Genomic DNA, 16776 nt, shown 5'->3' with positions numbered 1-16776 from the left:
TTAAAATAGAATTTCCATGTTCTTCAGTATGTAATTTTTTTACGGCTTACAAACTAAGTAATGTCTCCCTTCCAGCTATATTTACATATCTCTTGTCATGTGAAAACTCATATATTCTATCCACCAACATTCCAAGTCAGCAGAAGAATTAAAATAATGCTGAAATATTAAGGTGGTCTATTAAATTATCTATTTATTAACTACTCTAGTATTTATGTTATTCATGCCAAAGAAAATGCATAGTATAAGAGTCAGCCAAAACCAAAGTTGTTTCTCTTTGAGCAACATTCATAATCATTTAAAAATAATTTTCTTATGAACATTGAAAAAAAAAACATTCATCAGCACCCCACAACCTCAGAAACCATATAAACATCTCTATACAGCCTCACTCTCCTCCATCTCCTCCTGCACACCCCATGCTTCCCCAAGCCACATTTCAGTCTTTTGACCCCACTGCTCCAAACTCCCAGTCCAGACCAGCTCTCCAAGCCGCACTGCTGACCAGCCATTCCTTCCTACAAAATTCCCAGTCCTAGACATCACCACCCCACTCCCAAAATACTGAAGACTTCTCTCATCGTACCTTTCGTTACAAAATAATGGCATGGCCTGCAATAGTTCAAATCACAGCCAAGGATAAAACAAAGCAGATGTAGAAACAGTTACATCATGTAAGAGTGGTATAAATTCAACAAGGACAAGTGTAGGGTCCTGCACCTGGGGAAGAATAACCCCAGGCACCAGTACAGGTCAGGGGTGGACCTGCTGGAAAACAGCATTGCACCGAAGAACTTAGGAGTTCTGGTGGACAACAGCTTGACCCTAAGTCAGCAATGTGCCCTTTTGGCCAAGAAGGCCAACAGTATCCTGAGGTGCATTAAGAAGAGTGTGACCAGCAGGTTGAGGGAGGTTTCCTCTTTACAGTGGTACCCAACGATATGATGAGGGGCAATGGGCACAGACTGAAGCAAAGGAGGTTCCATCCAAACATGAGGAGAAATTTCTTTACTTTGAGGGTGCCAGAGCGCTGGAACAGGCTGCACATAGAAGTTGTAGAGTCTCCTTCTCTGGAGACATTCAAAACCCACATAGACACATTCCTGTCCAATCTAGGTGTACCTCCTCTAGCAGGCGGGTTGGAATAGATGATTTCCAGAGGTCCCTTCCAACCCCAACCATTCTGTGATTCTGTAATGCAGATGAGCTGCTCTGGATACAGGCCTCTATGCAGGGGGCAATAGCTGCAGAGAAGCTAAAACACAATAAAAGTGAGGAAGGAGCAGCAGTGGGAACGATCTAGTCACAGGACCCCAAGCAACCGCTGCAGATGCTTGTGCTTAAGGCTGGCCAAGTCTAGGACTTAAAACAGGCAAAGATGGAACCTGAACTACGTGAAAATTTGTTTTTCTGCAACCTATAGCTGTAACTATTATGACAGTTGTTTAAAAGTTGAATTTGTTTTTCAAGGCACTGGTAATGGCTTCGGCAAATTTTAGACCTGGAAAGAGAGAGTACGTTACTCAAGCGAATGGGTCAAGAGACCAGATTAGTGGTGTATGATTCAAATAAAGAAATGTAAGGATTAAAGTTATGTTAATCCTACCAGGGGTGACTTACGCCGCATGTGTATAAAACACATACACCTTCAGGTACAAATACCCTAATGTAAAACATGTTTAAATTGACATTATTTAAGGAAAAAAAACAATGCAACTTTCTATTAATCCTTTTAAATCCTCTCACTCGTTATTAGATACATTTGCTGTCATACTGAATACTAATTAATTTAAATATTAGCTGCAGTAAATGAGACTGAAAATATTATATTGTTAAAACAGCAAGCAGCAAACTGGACTAACACACCACCCACCTACAAACAATTTAAAGGAACGATAAATAAGCCTGCAGCAGTGCTACAGTTGTTTAGCTTCTAGCATCAGTTAAAGTCATTGGTGTTAAATACACACACAGATATCATACTTTTAATTCAAGCCCCTTCTCTGAAAATGTAAAGTGGTAAATTGTATATCTTCCTGATTGGCTTTAGGCTCCAGATTTCCTGGTCAAAACTCATTTTTCATCTTTTTGCCCTTCATTTCGGAACACATTTATCACAGTAAGGTCACTACATTTAACTGAAGTCTATTCCTAGTGCAGAATAAAAAGAGAGAAAAAACGTCAGGTTTTCCTGATGCTATCCTCAGTTGTAACATACACCATTTTGTTTTACTAATAACATGAAAGTAATCACATTTTACAGGGCCCAGAGTCTGGATATTGGGGAAACAGAGAGCCCATGCTAATATCCAAGGGATCTTCAGCAGTGGAGGAGCTTGTGAGGCTAATGACTGGGTGCACATATCTGTTCACTAGCAAACATTAAGCTGGACCAACTTGATGAAGAGGAGAGGAGGAGGCAACTGGCACAGCAGTTAAGGGGAATCAGTCACGGATATTAAACTGGAAGGCCGTGACATTGACATTCAAGGGATCCATGAATGCGGGTGTGCTTGTGATTTGTAAAGGAAGTGTGTGTTTTCACTAGCAACCATCACCAGTGAACTCTCAGAGTGTACCCAGCAGCCAGGAGGAATTTCCAAGAAGCAGCACTTGCTGGATTTGGCAGTTCCCATAACATTCTTAACACCAGGAAACAAACAGGCAAAGCTGGAGCTCTGCACACACCCGAAAGACCCAGACACAGCTGGAATAACTGAGACATGATGAAACAGCTTTATTGATCACTGTGCAGCAACAGATGGCTAGTATTTAAAAATAGTGAAATAACACCTCACTAGCATGTATATAAGATGACCTACCTTACCCTCCAAATCTTAGCAGATAGTAACTACATGTAAATCTCCTCTCTCTGCTTGGAACTGAAGATTTATGAGAGAAAACTTGATGAAGTGTTATTATCAAGTTGCCTCAAATGCAAATAATATTGTATTGCATATAGCATCATTTTAGTCAATGGCGTTGTATAATAAACCGTGATTTCACAATCAGAAGTGTACAGCTGAGTTGTTAAACCGAGGAAAAATTAGAACTTCTATTATTTCTCATTCTCCTACTGACTTGATATGTCTCTTTCACAAGTAAACAGCTTTATCTCTTAGAAGAAATGTTCTCCTTTTTCCTATGAAGTTCAGAAAATCAGATCTTGCACAAAACCTTTGGCAATTTTTCCAATATGTATGATCTCTCAACAACTACATTTTAGTTATTAGCAAATACTATACATGTCATCTTCTCATGTGTAATTCCATATGTATATAGGTACAGACATGCATAATACCCATTTAGTATTAAAATTAAATAACTTAAAGATTAGCTCTATTACCCAAATTGTGCTTAGTATTTTAAAAAAATGTTAGGCACTACTTAGCTTTCAAATCTTCTGCACTTTGCCTCTTGTAAAGCAGAAGCTAATATGAAATTTTATCTAGGCTTATGATGGGCTTTAGAATAGCTTCAAGAAGACACTTAGACTTACAGCAAAACTCTGACATAATAATGAATATTGGTTTATGGTTTCAGCTGACTCTTCAATATTCTTTTATTCCCTTGATTTTATGGTAAATAATTTTTAAGCAACATCTTATTAACATGGATATCATTCCCAACCCTAAGGGAACTTTATTTTATACTTTAAGACTGCTAATCACGTACATATAAAGAACATTATATTGACCTACTTCTGTTCCAGCTCATTAAACATAGCTGCTTTCACTGGTCAGGAAAAAGTAACCAGATACAACATGCAAATTAACCGAACTGACTAAGAATTGAGTGGTTGCTCAGAATCCACAGAGTGGCTTTGTAGTTGTTTCTTTATTGAGCTACAGAACAAGCAACAGCTTACAGATAATGTTTCGAAAGAGAATACGTAAACCAGCAAGTGAAACGGGTTATTAAATTTCAGTACAGCAAACATTAAAAAAAAAAAAACCACAACACCATACCACTTATTTTCTATGTTTTCACATCTGAAAAGTCATCCTGTCTTCCTGAAGAATTGTTTTGTGATAACCAATTATTTTGAAATACAGTAAGAAAACATTTTCTGCTCCAATAAGGAATATTGGCTCTTTTCAGTACCAAATTCTGAAGGCTCTACACTGCAATCTATTTTTAGACAAAACCACAAGACAGCAAGAAGTGAAGTAACTTAGACTGTAATAAATGTCTATTAACATAAACAGTTATAGTATAGGAAAAGTTTTACAATTGAAAACAATCTATACAGATGCGGTAAAGGTAGTTCAGCAACAATATAATGTAACTATTCTTAGGTTTAGGTTTACCTGTTTCTAGAAGATCTGGAACTGATTTCAAACTTTCATTCATGGTCTCAACCATACACATCCATATTTTCAGTAACTTGAAATACACAAGTGCTGACAGGATGAGGACGTAAATTGCCAAGAAGAGAAAATACCAGATGCGTGGTAAATTTATGCCTGTCTACTTAGACAAATACTTCCATGAGATCAAATCCAGAGTCTAAAAATGCCCAGAACAGATCTAAGATTGTCATGATAAACAGTGCCTGAAAGCAGTTATTCAAACCAGTGGTTTATCACAAAATGGATTTGCAACCTGTATCAGACATGAATCCTCCTCATGCTTGCCCTCTAATATATATTAACTTAGTTTTGTTACAGCCACCACTCCAGACTTAGCTTTAATCACCATCATTACGATTGCTGTGAAATACTTCAGCATTGCCAAATGAGGCAGGGCTCAGTGTCAAGGCCCTGGCCTTGACTGTCCACACTGTTGAACTATCACCTCACCTCTTTCTGTGACTCTGTTCAGATGGCATCAGGATTTCCCTCAATGCAGCGCCCAGCTGCCCTTCTAGATATTCTTCAAACTGCTTTCAGAGGGTACCATAGGCAACACTGCAGTACAGGTTTGGCTCCTTCCTAACATCCTTTGAGACCATCATCCTAAGAGCAGGCACCCTAGCGAGGTACAGACATCCCTCCATGCACCCATACAACCTGCAATCATGTCACACCACACTCATTGCCTGCAAAAAAGCTGTCCTTTTTATAACACTGTTTGAATTGCAGGGAAAGGGAACTCCAAAAATTCGTAGTGCTTTGGCGTTACAAGAGCATTATACCGGATGTAGAGATGACTCAAGAGCAAACACTAGTGAGTGAGGACAGTCAGTCCCTTCTGCAACAACGTAGACGAGAGCCAATCTGTTCCACTCTGCACAAGAACCAGGAGTTGGTCTTCTGCCCTGCATTTAGCAGCATGGACACTGAAATATGGTAGACAGAAATGGGAAAACTGCTAGGTAGTTGAGCTCATTTCTTTGTTGTTTTTAATCCCCAAATGTTTTAAGAATTGTTTCACAGCGACCTTCTTGTGGACCCAGAGGTGCTCTCCACCTAAAACTTTATCTGGAGATCTGAATGTCAGTTTGACAGAGTGACTGGAAGTGCCCCTGTCTGCACACAACAAGAAGAAAAATATTTTCTCAATTAGACTTCAAACAGAACAAAAATCCAGATTACCTGAATGTAACTCATATTACAAAACCAAATTAAAATTCAAGGGCAATCTGATCTGGGTTTTAAACTGACTTCCACGGTTACATTAAACTGCATTCGCAAAAATATTTTAACATGAATTAACAAAAGAGTATAACACACCAGTTTTTTCTGATATCATTTCATCCTTCAAGTATAGTTTGTCTTGCTCATTCAGTTGCATATCCTTAACAATTGTCTATCCAAAAGCTTTTGCAGTCACAAAGTCTTCACTCTTTATTATGCTTCTTGTTCTCATAACTGTACACAAGACCTCCCAAATGCACTGTAAAGAAACCTACAAACAAAAGAAAACAAACAAACAAACAAAAACAAACAAAAAAAAAACCCACACAACACCCTACTGAGAACTTAGAAAAATATCTCCAGCATTTTTTTCCACTTCATCAGGAAGTGTTTGATTCTAAAGTTACAGCAAACTTAACATTTTTCAATAGCCATGGAATTCAGCTTTTTGGTGCAATCAGAAGCCTGACAGTTTGCTCACTGACATACCAACTGGAAGCCCTTTGTCAAGAAGGCAAGGGTGACTGGTTTACTGTCCATCCCATTCTGCTATTCTACATATTCTGAGAGAAGGAAACCAGAGAAGAAAGAACAAGAATCTGTCTGAAAAATGAGCAACTAGAGCTAACAGCTCTAGCTTTACTATCATATGTGGGGTATAAGGGTAGAATTCTTCCAGAAAGTTGTTTAGGTTATGATACCAGAAACTGAGCATAGGAAATAAAAATATGGGGTTTTTTTTTAAAAAAAAAAAAAACAAGCATTCTGCAGACAACTAGGGTTTTTTTAAATAACCCAAGTCACATATATCTACAAAAATAAAATTAAATTTAAAAAAATACACACACACTTTGAGGCCTTTTTATATTTAATTCATGCTTTGCATGTTGTTTGATTCTCCAGACGACAAAAAGGGGTCTGTTAGGATTTCTAATTCTTGAGGTTTTTCTGTATGGTCTCAGCACTGCACTAGTAGCACAGATCACACAGGAAAAAGCAAAGTATTTTTGCAACTTAAAATCACTATGAAAGTGATAAGTGTTTCAATATACTATGTGATGGGGGTGAGCATAAGTCTGTACTACAGTTCACAAATCACTGTTACAGTTTACAAAAGACTGAGCACAGTTAGCCAAGCTTCTTCATTGCTGGGAGGTAGGAAAAAAAAAAAACACACACACAACAACAAACACAAAAAACCACAATCACACAACTTGGTTTTGTTAAAGAAATTAATTTGTCTTGATTATTAGTTGCCAGTTTCAACACCAGGATATCCTGTGTTACATGAGTGGTAACACAAATTCAAAAGATCGCCTTTGTGCATGTATCTGGCATTTTTGCATATTTTTGCTCCTTTAAAGATACATGAACTACATACAATCACTGCAAAACTAATTATATAAAATAATGCATAGTTTTTTGAACTAATATAACTTCAAAATATGGACACATGGCAGTCCCCAAATTAAAAGAATAATAATTTCCATGATTTGCTGATATAAGTCTGCTTAGTTTTTAAGTACCACTAAGAAAAGTAAAAAACCACAATTGTGAATGTTACAGTCTTTAATATAGACAATGAAAACAAGGCAAATATAAGCCAACTTCTTCCCTATAATTTTATTGACTGTAGAGGTAGCCTTCCACTGTATACAAATTCATACACCAACTAACTTCTCACTCTTTCAGCTAGTGAGCCTTCTCTACATAAACAGTGTGATTCTGCTTAAGACACTTAAAGGTGTCCTTGTACAAGCTAGGTCAAAGGTACAACTAAAATAAAGAAATGACAACAATATAAGAGAGACAAAGGATCTACACAGCTTGGTCTGAAGTCAACACCTACAGTTTGATTGCTGAGTAGCTCCCAGATGTCACCAGCTGCATTGACAGTGCAGAGCAGCTGCCCACAGGTAGCATCTGAGATGCTACAAGTATCCCACTCACCGCTGCTCCAGAAGAATGTGAGTCTCCCGGAGGTTTCGCACCTGCTGGCTCCACGGGGATGTTCCAGAGACTTTAGGGAAACTCAAATGGCACCAGATGACTACATTTAAGCAACTGAACTAAGCCTTAAAAGGGCAGATCGGACACCTGCTTTCACAAGTGGACATCTACATAAAGTGTTTATGTGTGTTACAGTATTACAAACACACACATTTCTAAGTGCCATCAGAAAAGGTTTTAAAATATTTTTCACTTCTTGCCTCATAAGAAGGCTCAACATAGAAGATCAGTAGCAAAAGTGACGTTTCTTTCTTTTTCACATTCTGTTTCCAACCTATGAATACCTTTAATTGCACCTAAACCTTCTAAAATACTCATTTAATCCCCATTTTCTTGGCATCTCTAATTCTGAAAAGGTTTTACTGTTCACAGGTATTAGTTTCATGTACCTCTGCAATCAAAGCTAATCAGAGCAAGAACTCTGATGCTTGTCCTCAGCTCCTTGAGTGCTGGTGTTTCCCAGGCTGTCCACAGCCACGTAATTCCTTAAGAGAGTGGCAGGCTGCTGAGCACACAGCTGCACCGCATCTCCTGCTGACTGCTGCTTGCAGGGGCAAGTGGAGAAAAGAATTATTTTATTACTCTTATAATTCAAAGCCAGCTTTTGCTTCAGGAACAGGAAATACAGAAAAGTCAAAAGAAGAAAAGGAGAGTGGTATTATAAAAATATTATGAAGGAAGGGAGAAAAATCATAGAGCAGGGCTAAAGAAATATGCATAAGGCACCATAGTTCTTTTCTCTTGAGACGTTTTCTTCCTACACCCACTATATAAGTGAATGTATGGTATCAAAATAAATGACAATGGCAGAGAAAGTGTAATGGTTACATTAGACTAAGGAATGAGAAGAATATAGACAAACTGATACCATATCACTCATACTGATGCTATTCACAGAAATCAGCACCAAAAAATTCAAATCACTGACAGGACTTTGACTCTCATTTCTCTTTCCAGAAATCTTCATTTGCACAGCATCTAATCATGTTTTCCAATTAAAGTGTTTATTTCATTTTTAGTGAAGAGAATAATAACATCTGTAGCTAAGGACAATGTAAGAAGACAACACCTGTCATTAAATGTACTGGTAACCTAAATATAGTACTTTGATCTGTAAACTGCACATGCAATATTGAGTGTCTTAAGTTTAGAATTATCCATTATGTTTTAAATTAGAGTCATTAAAAAAAAAAAAAAAAACAAAACTGTATTTTGAAGTGATTCCTTTAGGAATAAGCATAGTATGCCTTATCTCAGCTTTCAAAAACTAACAAAAAAAAAAAACACCTCACAGACTATCTTAAAAAAAAAAGGAAGAGGCTATTGATATTTTAAAGTAAGGGGAATGTAAATTCAGCTTCAGTTACATGAAATTATATTCTGGCAGGAAAAGTATTGACTCACATGTTCTAGGTAACTTGTCATCTAAACACAAACACACTTTACAGATTGGGGGGGGGGGCGGAAATCTCTGACCATTAAAATATCTGCATTTTAGTTTTGTGATTAGCACCGCTGAAATGAATTGAGGTTTCCGGGAGTCTGGAAACAACTCTAAGAAGGTGTGTGTTATTACATATATGCTTTGTCACATAATTTAGCATCCACTTTTTAAAAGTTTCTTTATTGATATAAATGTTAGGATGTACTCAAATTGTCAGGAAGACATTACTTTCCAGGAATTTTATTGTTACATCTATAAGAAGAAGTTCAGTAGACAAAACGTACAGATGCACCACTTGCAGTGGTGCAAATCATTCTAATTTCACACAAGACCAACTCCGACAGCCCAAGACGCAGTTCGGTGTCTTTCCCCTTCCTTCAGGGTTTGCTCTGGCACCGACGTACCTGTGCCTGCCCACGGACAGCAGGGTAACCCTCCAGCTCAAGCCGGCTCCCTCCTCTGCGCGGCACCCGGTACGGCACGGAAGTGGGCACCAGGGGATTTTAGGCACGTGTCGTGGTGCTCCAGTTTTTGCAGAGCCCACACCCCGAGTAAGGAGCCAGACATCTTCCCCTCCACCACAACGACCCCATCAACCCCCGATGTCGGTAGAAAGCCAGGTCCGGCCGCCCGAACGCTCCCCGGCCGCGGCGACGGGCGCAAGGACGCGGACAGCGGGTGACAAGAGATGCCCAGCGGAGCTGCAGCCCCGCCGCCGGCACCAGCCACTAATCACCGCCAGCGGCACCAAATTCAAACCCGCTGTCCCGGCACACAAGCAGGGCAGCTCCCGGCGCCTTCCGCCCCCGGCAAGTTTTCCCTCACCTGCCCGCGGGGACTCCGGGATGCCTCTCAGGGGGCCGAGCTGCCGCAGCTGGAAAACTTTCCGAACGCCCTCGCAGCTCGGCGGGGGCTCCGCATGCCCCGAGGCGGCGGCCAGGAGCAGGACGCCGAGCCTGAGGACGCTTAGACTCTTCACCCCCATCGCTCGCCAGCTGCCGCAGGGACCGCGACACAGGCACCCCCGACCCGGCCGGTCCCGTGTCCGCCGGCGCGGGGTAGGGGGGCGAGGCTGCCGGTGCCGGTACCGCCTCTGCCGGGCCCTCCCCCGGCCCGGCCCACTGCTCCCCCCGAACGAGGAGGGGCGCACCCCCGGCTCCGGGGGCGACAGCGGGAGGGCGCTACCCACTGCCCAAGTCGCGGTGATTTCACACCGCCCCGTCGGGGACCGGGGACGGGCACAGCCCGTTTGTGGAGCGGAGAAGACCCCACCTACAAGCCGAAGTGCTGGGGGTGCGGGGTGGGGAGGAGAAAGCTGCAGGTAAAGGTAGGTAAGAAAGAAACCCCAGCAAGCATAAAAAAAAAAAAAAAAAAAAAAAAAGAGAGATTTAAAATAATTTTGAGTGCTTTGAGAAACTATTCACAATAGCCTAACAAGCAGGCAGTAACATACACAGTCCAGTTTGGCTTCAAATCCCAAACTTTTGCTTTTCTGACAGAAGTCTCCAAGAATTCAGCTATCTTCAAGAGGTTTTCAGAAGTCTCAGTTATCTCAGGCAAAAGTGACAAAGGACCAGTTTACAAAACCCTCTCATGTTTACAAGCCAAAGTCCAAAGGCATCTGTCAGAGCAGACAAGGAAGCAGCTGGGACTCATCAGGTTATCTTCTATATAGCTTCCTCGATGCCAGAGTTAAGAATTCCCTCCATGCACAAATTCAAATGTCACACCTTACCCCTTATAGCTGGAAATTGTTCTTCATCGGTTTTGAAGCAGCTGGTGGTCATTCAGCACTGTACAGCATCAGTCTATCCCAGCTTTCACTTAAAAATAAATCTTTTATCTGTAGCAGCAATTTCAGCACAAAACTGCAAAAATATTTCTAAGTGTGAATTTTTCTATGCATCCATTTGAATATGGGTAACAAATTGGCACACTGGTGGATATTACAACTTGCGCTAGAGATCAACCATTTCTCTTCTGAAATATAAAAGAATGCCATTAAATAAACATTATCCAGTCTACTGAGTGACAGTTTGTGAGAAGCAGAGAGGACTACTATTTCCTTTTTTGAACCATCAATACTCCTGGACTTGGCAGGTTCTTTCTGCCAGCAAGTTCCAACATATATTATACAAAATGTCTTTTAACAGAATTTGTTCTACTGTTTTATGCTGTTGATATAGAGTGAACACAGATGACAGGTTACAATCCTCTTGATAAAGCAAACTACAGAAAGATATTTTAGGCCCCTCATGAGGAAAAAGAGGGGAAAACACAACAGGGAGTCCCACTGCAAATAACATTTGTTTTAGATAAATAGGAACAATTTTTAAAATGCAGTACTTCGCGTGGAAGCTGGTAGTAGGCAGTGAACTCTGACTGTCAGTAAAACACTCACTTATTTAAATACTGAAAAATATCACTGGGGAAAACAATCTGAATGTGGGAGGCAGAAAATGTAAGATCTTATTCAGCACCTTGAAGATGGTAGAGGAGGTTTGGGGAATCATGAAATGCCAGCCTCAATAGCCAGTCCAAGATGTGGAGCACTCAAAATAAATGTGAAAACAAGGTATTAGGAAACGGGGAAAAAATATCCCAGGCTAAGAAATACAAACAAATATTGCTAATTAAAAAAATTTAAAATTCTTGTTCACCTCACAACTGTACAGAAGTTTGCCAACAGCAACAATCAAGTTGGAAAAACCCAAAGCCATGAGGTTCTAAAGCTGATTCGGTACTTCCTCCCATCTTCCACTAGTAGCAATCCAGAGAAACTTCTGTCCTGTAATTCAACATGTAAAGGGAACATGGAGCTTTTTGGTAAGAAATTGAATATACATGTTTTAACAAGCTCTTTCAAGGTGAGGAAGACTGCAATTTAGTATAAAAGGTGAGGTGAGGTTTTTTGTTTGTTGAGGGCTTGAGGGGTTGGTTTCAGGTTGTTTGTTTGTTTTTATTACTTTAGCATAAGGACTATAAAGGAAATAATTAACTTTGACTTAATTGCAAGACTGAATTTAATTTTCTTGCAGGTTTTACGCTTTGAAGCTTCCCTGATTTTAGCTAACAAGTTGCATTAATCTAATATTCTGGAAAAGGTTTCTGCATATTTGCAGTTACACAAAGAAAATGAGATTGGTCTAATTTTAACAGGAGAATACATACAAGAACTTGATGAGAGAGAACATTGACTACAGACTTGTCTCTTTTCTTAATCAAAGCCTTGACATGTGCCCTTGGTGGCTTCTCATGGATACCTAGCTGTCAGCTCAAGAAGACTAAAGAATACCACTTCCACAAATTCTCCCTTTGCCTCCTTTTCTTAATTATCATAAACAATACCACTATATTACCTGAAACACAGAAACAATGTAAGAGGAGGTTACACCTTCAAATAATCCATCTGGATCACACAATGCTAAAACTGTAACTTTCTATTATTTTTGGCACACAGAACTAAGTTTCCTGCTCAACTACGTCACCTTCCAGCTACTAAAAACAATTTATTTGGCTGTGCCATCTTTCCAGTTTGTATTCTTTCAGAGAGGTGCTACAAAGCCAACTTACCTGACTTGTTTTGGCCACATCCACTTTTCCTCACATTATTTTTCATACCAAACACAAGTCACATGGCTTCAATTAGGCTTCAATTTTTTTTGCTGTTCCCATCGCAGGATGCAAAGGGGTATTTCCACTTCTAGATGACTACAGCACTTGCCACCATCTCCACTTTCTGAAATGATCAAATACTTTCATGCTATCTCCTACTTCTTCTCATATCTGAAAGTAGTTCAAGCATCCATTATGCTGCTTCATTCTTCTAAGTCATTCTTCAAACTTTCTTTACTATGAGTCTTTTAACTATTTTTTTTTTTTTATGTATCACAGCAATTAAGGAAGCATTCAATTAAGAACACAGACTGCTGTTTTGACTAGTATGTTCCCACCCAGTCCCTGTGGTAAATTCCATCTATCTATTGCTGGCATTTCATTTAATACATGCTCTCTAAGCTCTTGATTCTGATACTACCCTTTTGCCTGTTATACAAGTTTGAACAGAGCAGGGATCCTAGCCTTCAAATGGAGCTCCCTGAAGTTATGGCAGGAAAAAACAAAAAAAAACAACCCCACAAAACACACAAACAAAACAAAACAAACAAACAAAAAAAACCAAACACACAAATGTCCTCTTATTTTAGGTTGACATAACTAAGCTAGTATACTAAGGCTAAAAGTTATACAGCATTTTGATTCATAGCACTACCATAAACCCATAAACTTAGAGTGTGACCAGTAAAACTTCACACACAACTCTAAATTTCACTAACCTAAGGGTCTATTAACCACAGCACTAAAGGAGTTGATACTAGTATTGCAAAAGTTTGACTTGTGTTTGAAGATAAGTTCTCAAAAAGTGTATTTTTTTTCTTCTTAAAAAAGGAGCTATAACTGAAAATATTTATGCAATATTAATGAGAAAACAGTATTATTTTTTTCATGCTTGCAGTTACAAAGTGTTGTCAGCTGAGACCTCAGGTAGGAACAGGAGGACACTGGGGAAGGAGTTGAAGGCCACAAACAAATATCGTAGATCTTCAGCATTGCCTACTCCAATCCCCAAGTGCATAACCAATGCTATTCTGTTATTCTGTGTTCCAGTCTAAACTTCAATCGCTGCTAGCCACAGTGCACCACTGCACCAGTATCCCTCCTGTCCCAATTCCCTGCGTGTGTGTTAACTCCTCACATGCGAGGAGTGAAATCAGTAACACTGTCAGACGAAAAAAAAAAACAAAACAAAACAAAAAAACAGAAACACACACTGGCAGACCCAAAAAAGCGTGACCGCTCGTGCCTCTACCTGCCAATCTCGCCTGTAAACGCCGCTCACCGGGGTTTGCTGCCGCTGGTCACCGGCAGCGGCCGCCCCGAGTCCCGCCTGCAGCGGCGGGCGCCGCCCCGCGCTTTGCCGCCCCCTGCTGGAAACCGCGCTGAGACGCGGCCAGGGTGAGGCCCCCCCATGCTGGGGAAGGGTCCCCTTCACTCCCACCCCGAGTTACACTGCTCAGAGCTCTGCAATTGCTGCCTCGTCCCGTAAAGTGAAAAGAAAAAGGTTTCGCAAAGGACAAACGCTGCACCCCGCCTGCACAGAGCGAGCTTCGGCTCTTTATAGTAATGCCAAGTATTCACTTCAGAGTACAGCATCCAGAATGTAATTGCACATGTATTTTCATAAAGGTTTTATTTCTTTAAATTATACTTCAAGCATAGCCCAGCACTCAGTCATGTACTCTGAAAAGTACTCTCCTTACTGCTAGGTACACTGTTTCCATGGAGACTTCCTCTGATTTTTCTAGAGTGAACATTCTTAATTTGTCATCTTTTCACTAATATCACTTGTCTTCCCTGCAGGATAGTTAATGTCTTAATTGTACAGGCTGGAGTTATTTAAAAAACAAACAGACAAAAAAAAAAAAAAAAACACACACAAGAAAACCACACACCACCTAAGAGGGAATTCCCAGTAAAGGGAGACAGCAGCAAAGCAGCAACTACTACAAACTACTAGCATGTAACACAGAGGAAGAATCTGTTGTGTAACTGGGAGTAGTACAGTTTTGCACACTGATCCTAAAATGAAAGAAATCTACATTTGCTTTGAGTTTCAGTTTAGCATCATCAGTATTAAAAAAAGCCAGATTTCTGCAGATATTTAAATATTATTCTTTGAAACATCAACAAAAGGTCAACAAATTTTGGTCATCTCTAAACACAGAATACATGGGGGATACCTCTTCTTTTCCCCACATGCCACAAAGGGACAGTCGTTCACATTTTATAAACTCAAACTCATGTTTCATCATGCCTAGAGATTTGAATCAATTTCCCTTAGTCCATATCTGATGTTTACAATATTTTTACTTTGTTATAACAAGGATGGCCCAGGAGATGCTGCCAAGAGGACCAGGTACCACCTCAATAAGTCAGCAGGTAGGTAGGTCAGTATGCACATGTGTACATACTCCTACTGTAAATGTAAACTCACAGCTTCGGTTACTATTCCTCATGCCCCTGCAACTTGGGAAGCATTTACCTCTGTAGTTCATGCCCAGCTTCTTAGTTTTGTTGGTGGGCAAAAAATGTTAAAAACCATTCCTAAGAGGTATAAAGCACATGACTTGCACCTAAACAGAACACGCTCAATATTCTAGCTTCCTGCAACTGGACAAAAGCATTTGTAGTGCACCAGGTTTTATTATAGCTTCCTGTCTTTTTCACCAGGCAAATGGGGGCACATAAAAACATCCAAAAAGGTGCAGCCCCTCAAAAAACCAAAACAAAACAAAAAAACACACACAAAACACCAACCTCAAATGTCTCAGTTCTGCCTTGTAAATATACTTACCTACACAAGCTCCAAGGTAAGTAACAAGCTAGAGCCACATTCACACTCTACTTAGAACACCAGTAAAAAAGTGAAAAAATATGCCTCTCAGGACACTCCACTAAGACAAGTAAACCCAGGTTACATCATCTTTCAGAACTCCAGACCCTACCTAACAGTACCGTGCTGCTTCTGCTAGTCATATAGAGTCTTGCAAACAGATATTCAAAGATAAAAAGGTGTCTATGTTCTTTCTTCCTTTTTGTCCCTGCAACCCTAACACACAGCAAGCCCAGACAGTGAAGTTGGAAGACACTGTGTTTGCCCATAGTGTTATTTCACTCCTCATACAAAAACTTTATCCAGAGAGGTATAACCCTTGTTGGTGATTTTTTTTCCTTCCTTCAGCTCCCATGTTTTTCCAAGTGTGTTTTTTTGCCCACAGAACAGAACCAAAAATGATCCTGCCACAGCTCTCAAATTTAATTCTGCACTGAGTTTTGCCCTTAGGAATCAACTTCTTATTTCTTCCTAACTCTTCTTGACTGAGCCCAAGATCCCAATTCATGCAACATAATCCAGACAGTTACAGGTGCATACTTCTTCACTGGCACTAAATCCAGCATTCTGTCATTTAAAAATCAGGGCAAACCTAGGCACTCCAAAAAGTCATCAAGGGCTTAAGTTTTCATCACTAATGACTCCCAGGCTCTTATATTTAGATCATTAGTAGCTGTCAGTGTTGAGCATGTAATCTACCTCACCATTAGGTCCCACCTGAATCAAACTCATGAAAGAATGTCTACCAAATCCCAAATTCAAACCAAAAGACAGTAATTTGGTCACATGAAAATGAACACAAACACCCCTATTTTCCTTAATACCATTCACACATTCTAGATGCAAGTGACTGGCTGTCTCTGTCTACTTGACACAGATTCAAACTTCCCACACCTCTCCCAGGTGAACATGGGAGATATTAATGTATTTTTAAAGTGACAGCACTATGCAATAAAGTCTCTGAGGTTATCCCAACATGCACTGTAATAGTTGTATCAAATGCTCTGGGGGAGAGCAGAACCAAGTCGGGGGTACTGGAAGGAAGGAGTACTGGGCTCCAATTTTTCTCTACAGATGATCAGGTATTTTATCTCAAAGTGCTAGCACTGATCTCCTTCTGCATTATAAATCATACAATCACAGAATCATTTAGTTTGGAAGAGATCATCAAGTCCTACCGTTAACATAACACTGACAAATCCACCACTAAACCATGATCCTAAGCACCATATCTATATGTCTTTTCAATACCTTCAGGGACGATGACTCCACCACCTCCCTGGGCAGCCTGT

The 16776-nt window shown here is 40.1% G+C and overlaps 1 protein-coding gene across 3 annotated transcripts in view; it reads right to left on the bottom strand.

Moving 5' to 3' along the window:
* Positions 1–13136, bottom strand: part of GPC5 (glypican 5) — a 663584-nt gene extending 650448 nt beyond the window's left edge. For 2 of the 3 annotated variants that reach the window (XM_065056837.1, XM_065056843.1), the window contains exon 1: positions 9859–10372. In XM_065056837.1, coding sequence (XP_064912909.1) covers positions 9859–10018 — 160 coding nt within the window. In that variant the 5' untranslated portion in view covers positions 10019–10372. Of the gene's footprint in view, positions 1–9858 lie in introns of all 3 variants that reach the window. The other variant, XM_065056829.1, reaches the window with a different exon arrangement.
* Between the last annotated feature and the right edge of the window lie 3640 nt (positions 13137–16776).

The sequence above is a fragment of the Columba livia genome, chromosome 1, assembly GCF_036013475.1.
Source record: "Columba livia isolate bColLiv1 breed racing homer chromosome 1, bColLiv1.pat.W.v2, whole genome shotgun sequence".
Classification (NCBI taxonomy): Eukaryota; Metazoa; Chordata; class Aves; order Columbiformes; family Columbidae; genus Columba; species Columba livia.
The sequence above is the reverse complement of the archived record's forward strand: the minus strand, read 5'-3'. Positions and strand labels throughout refer to the sequence as shown.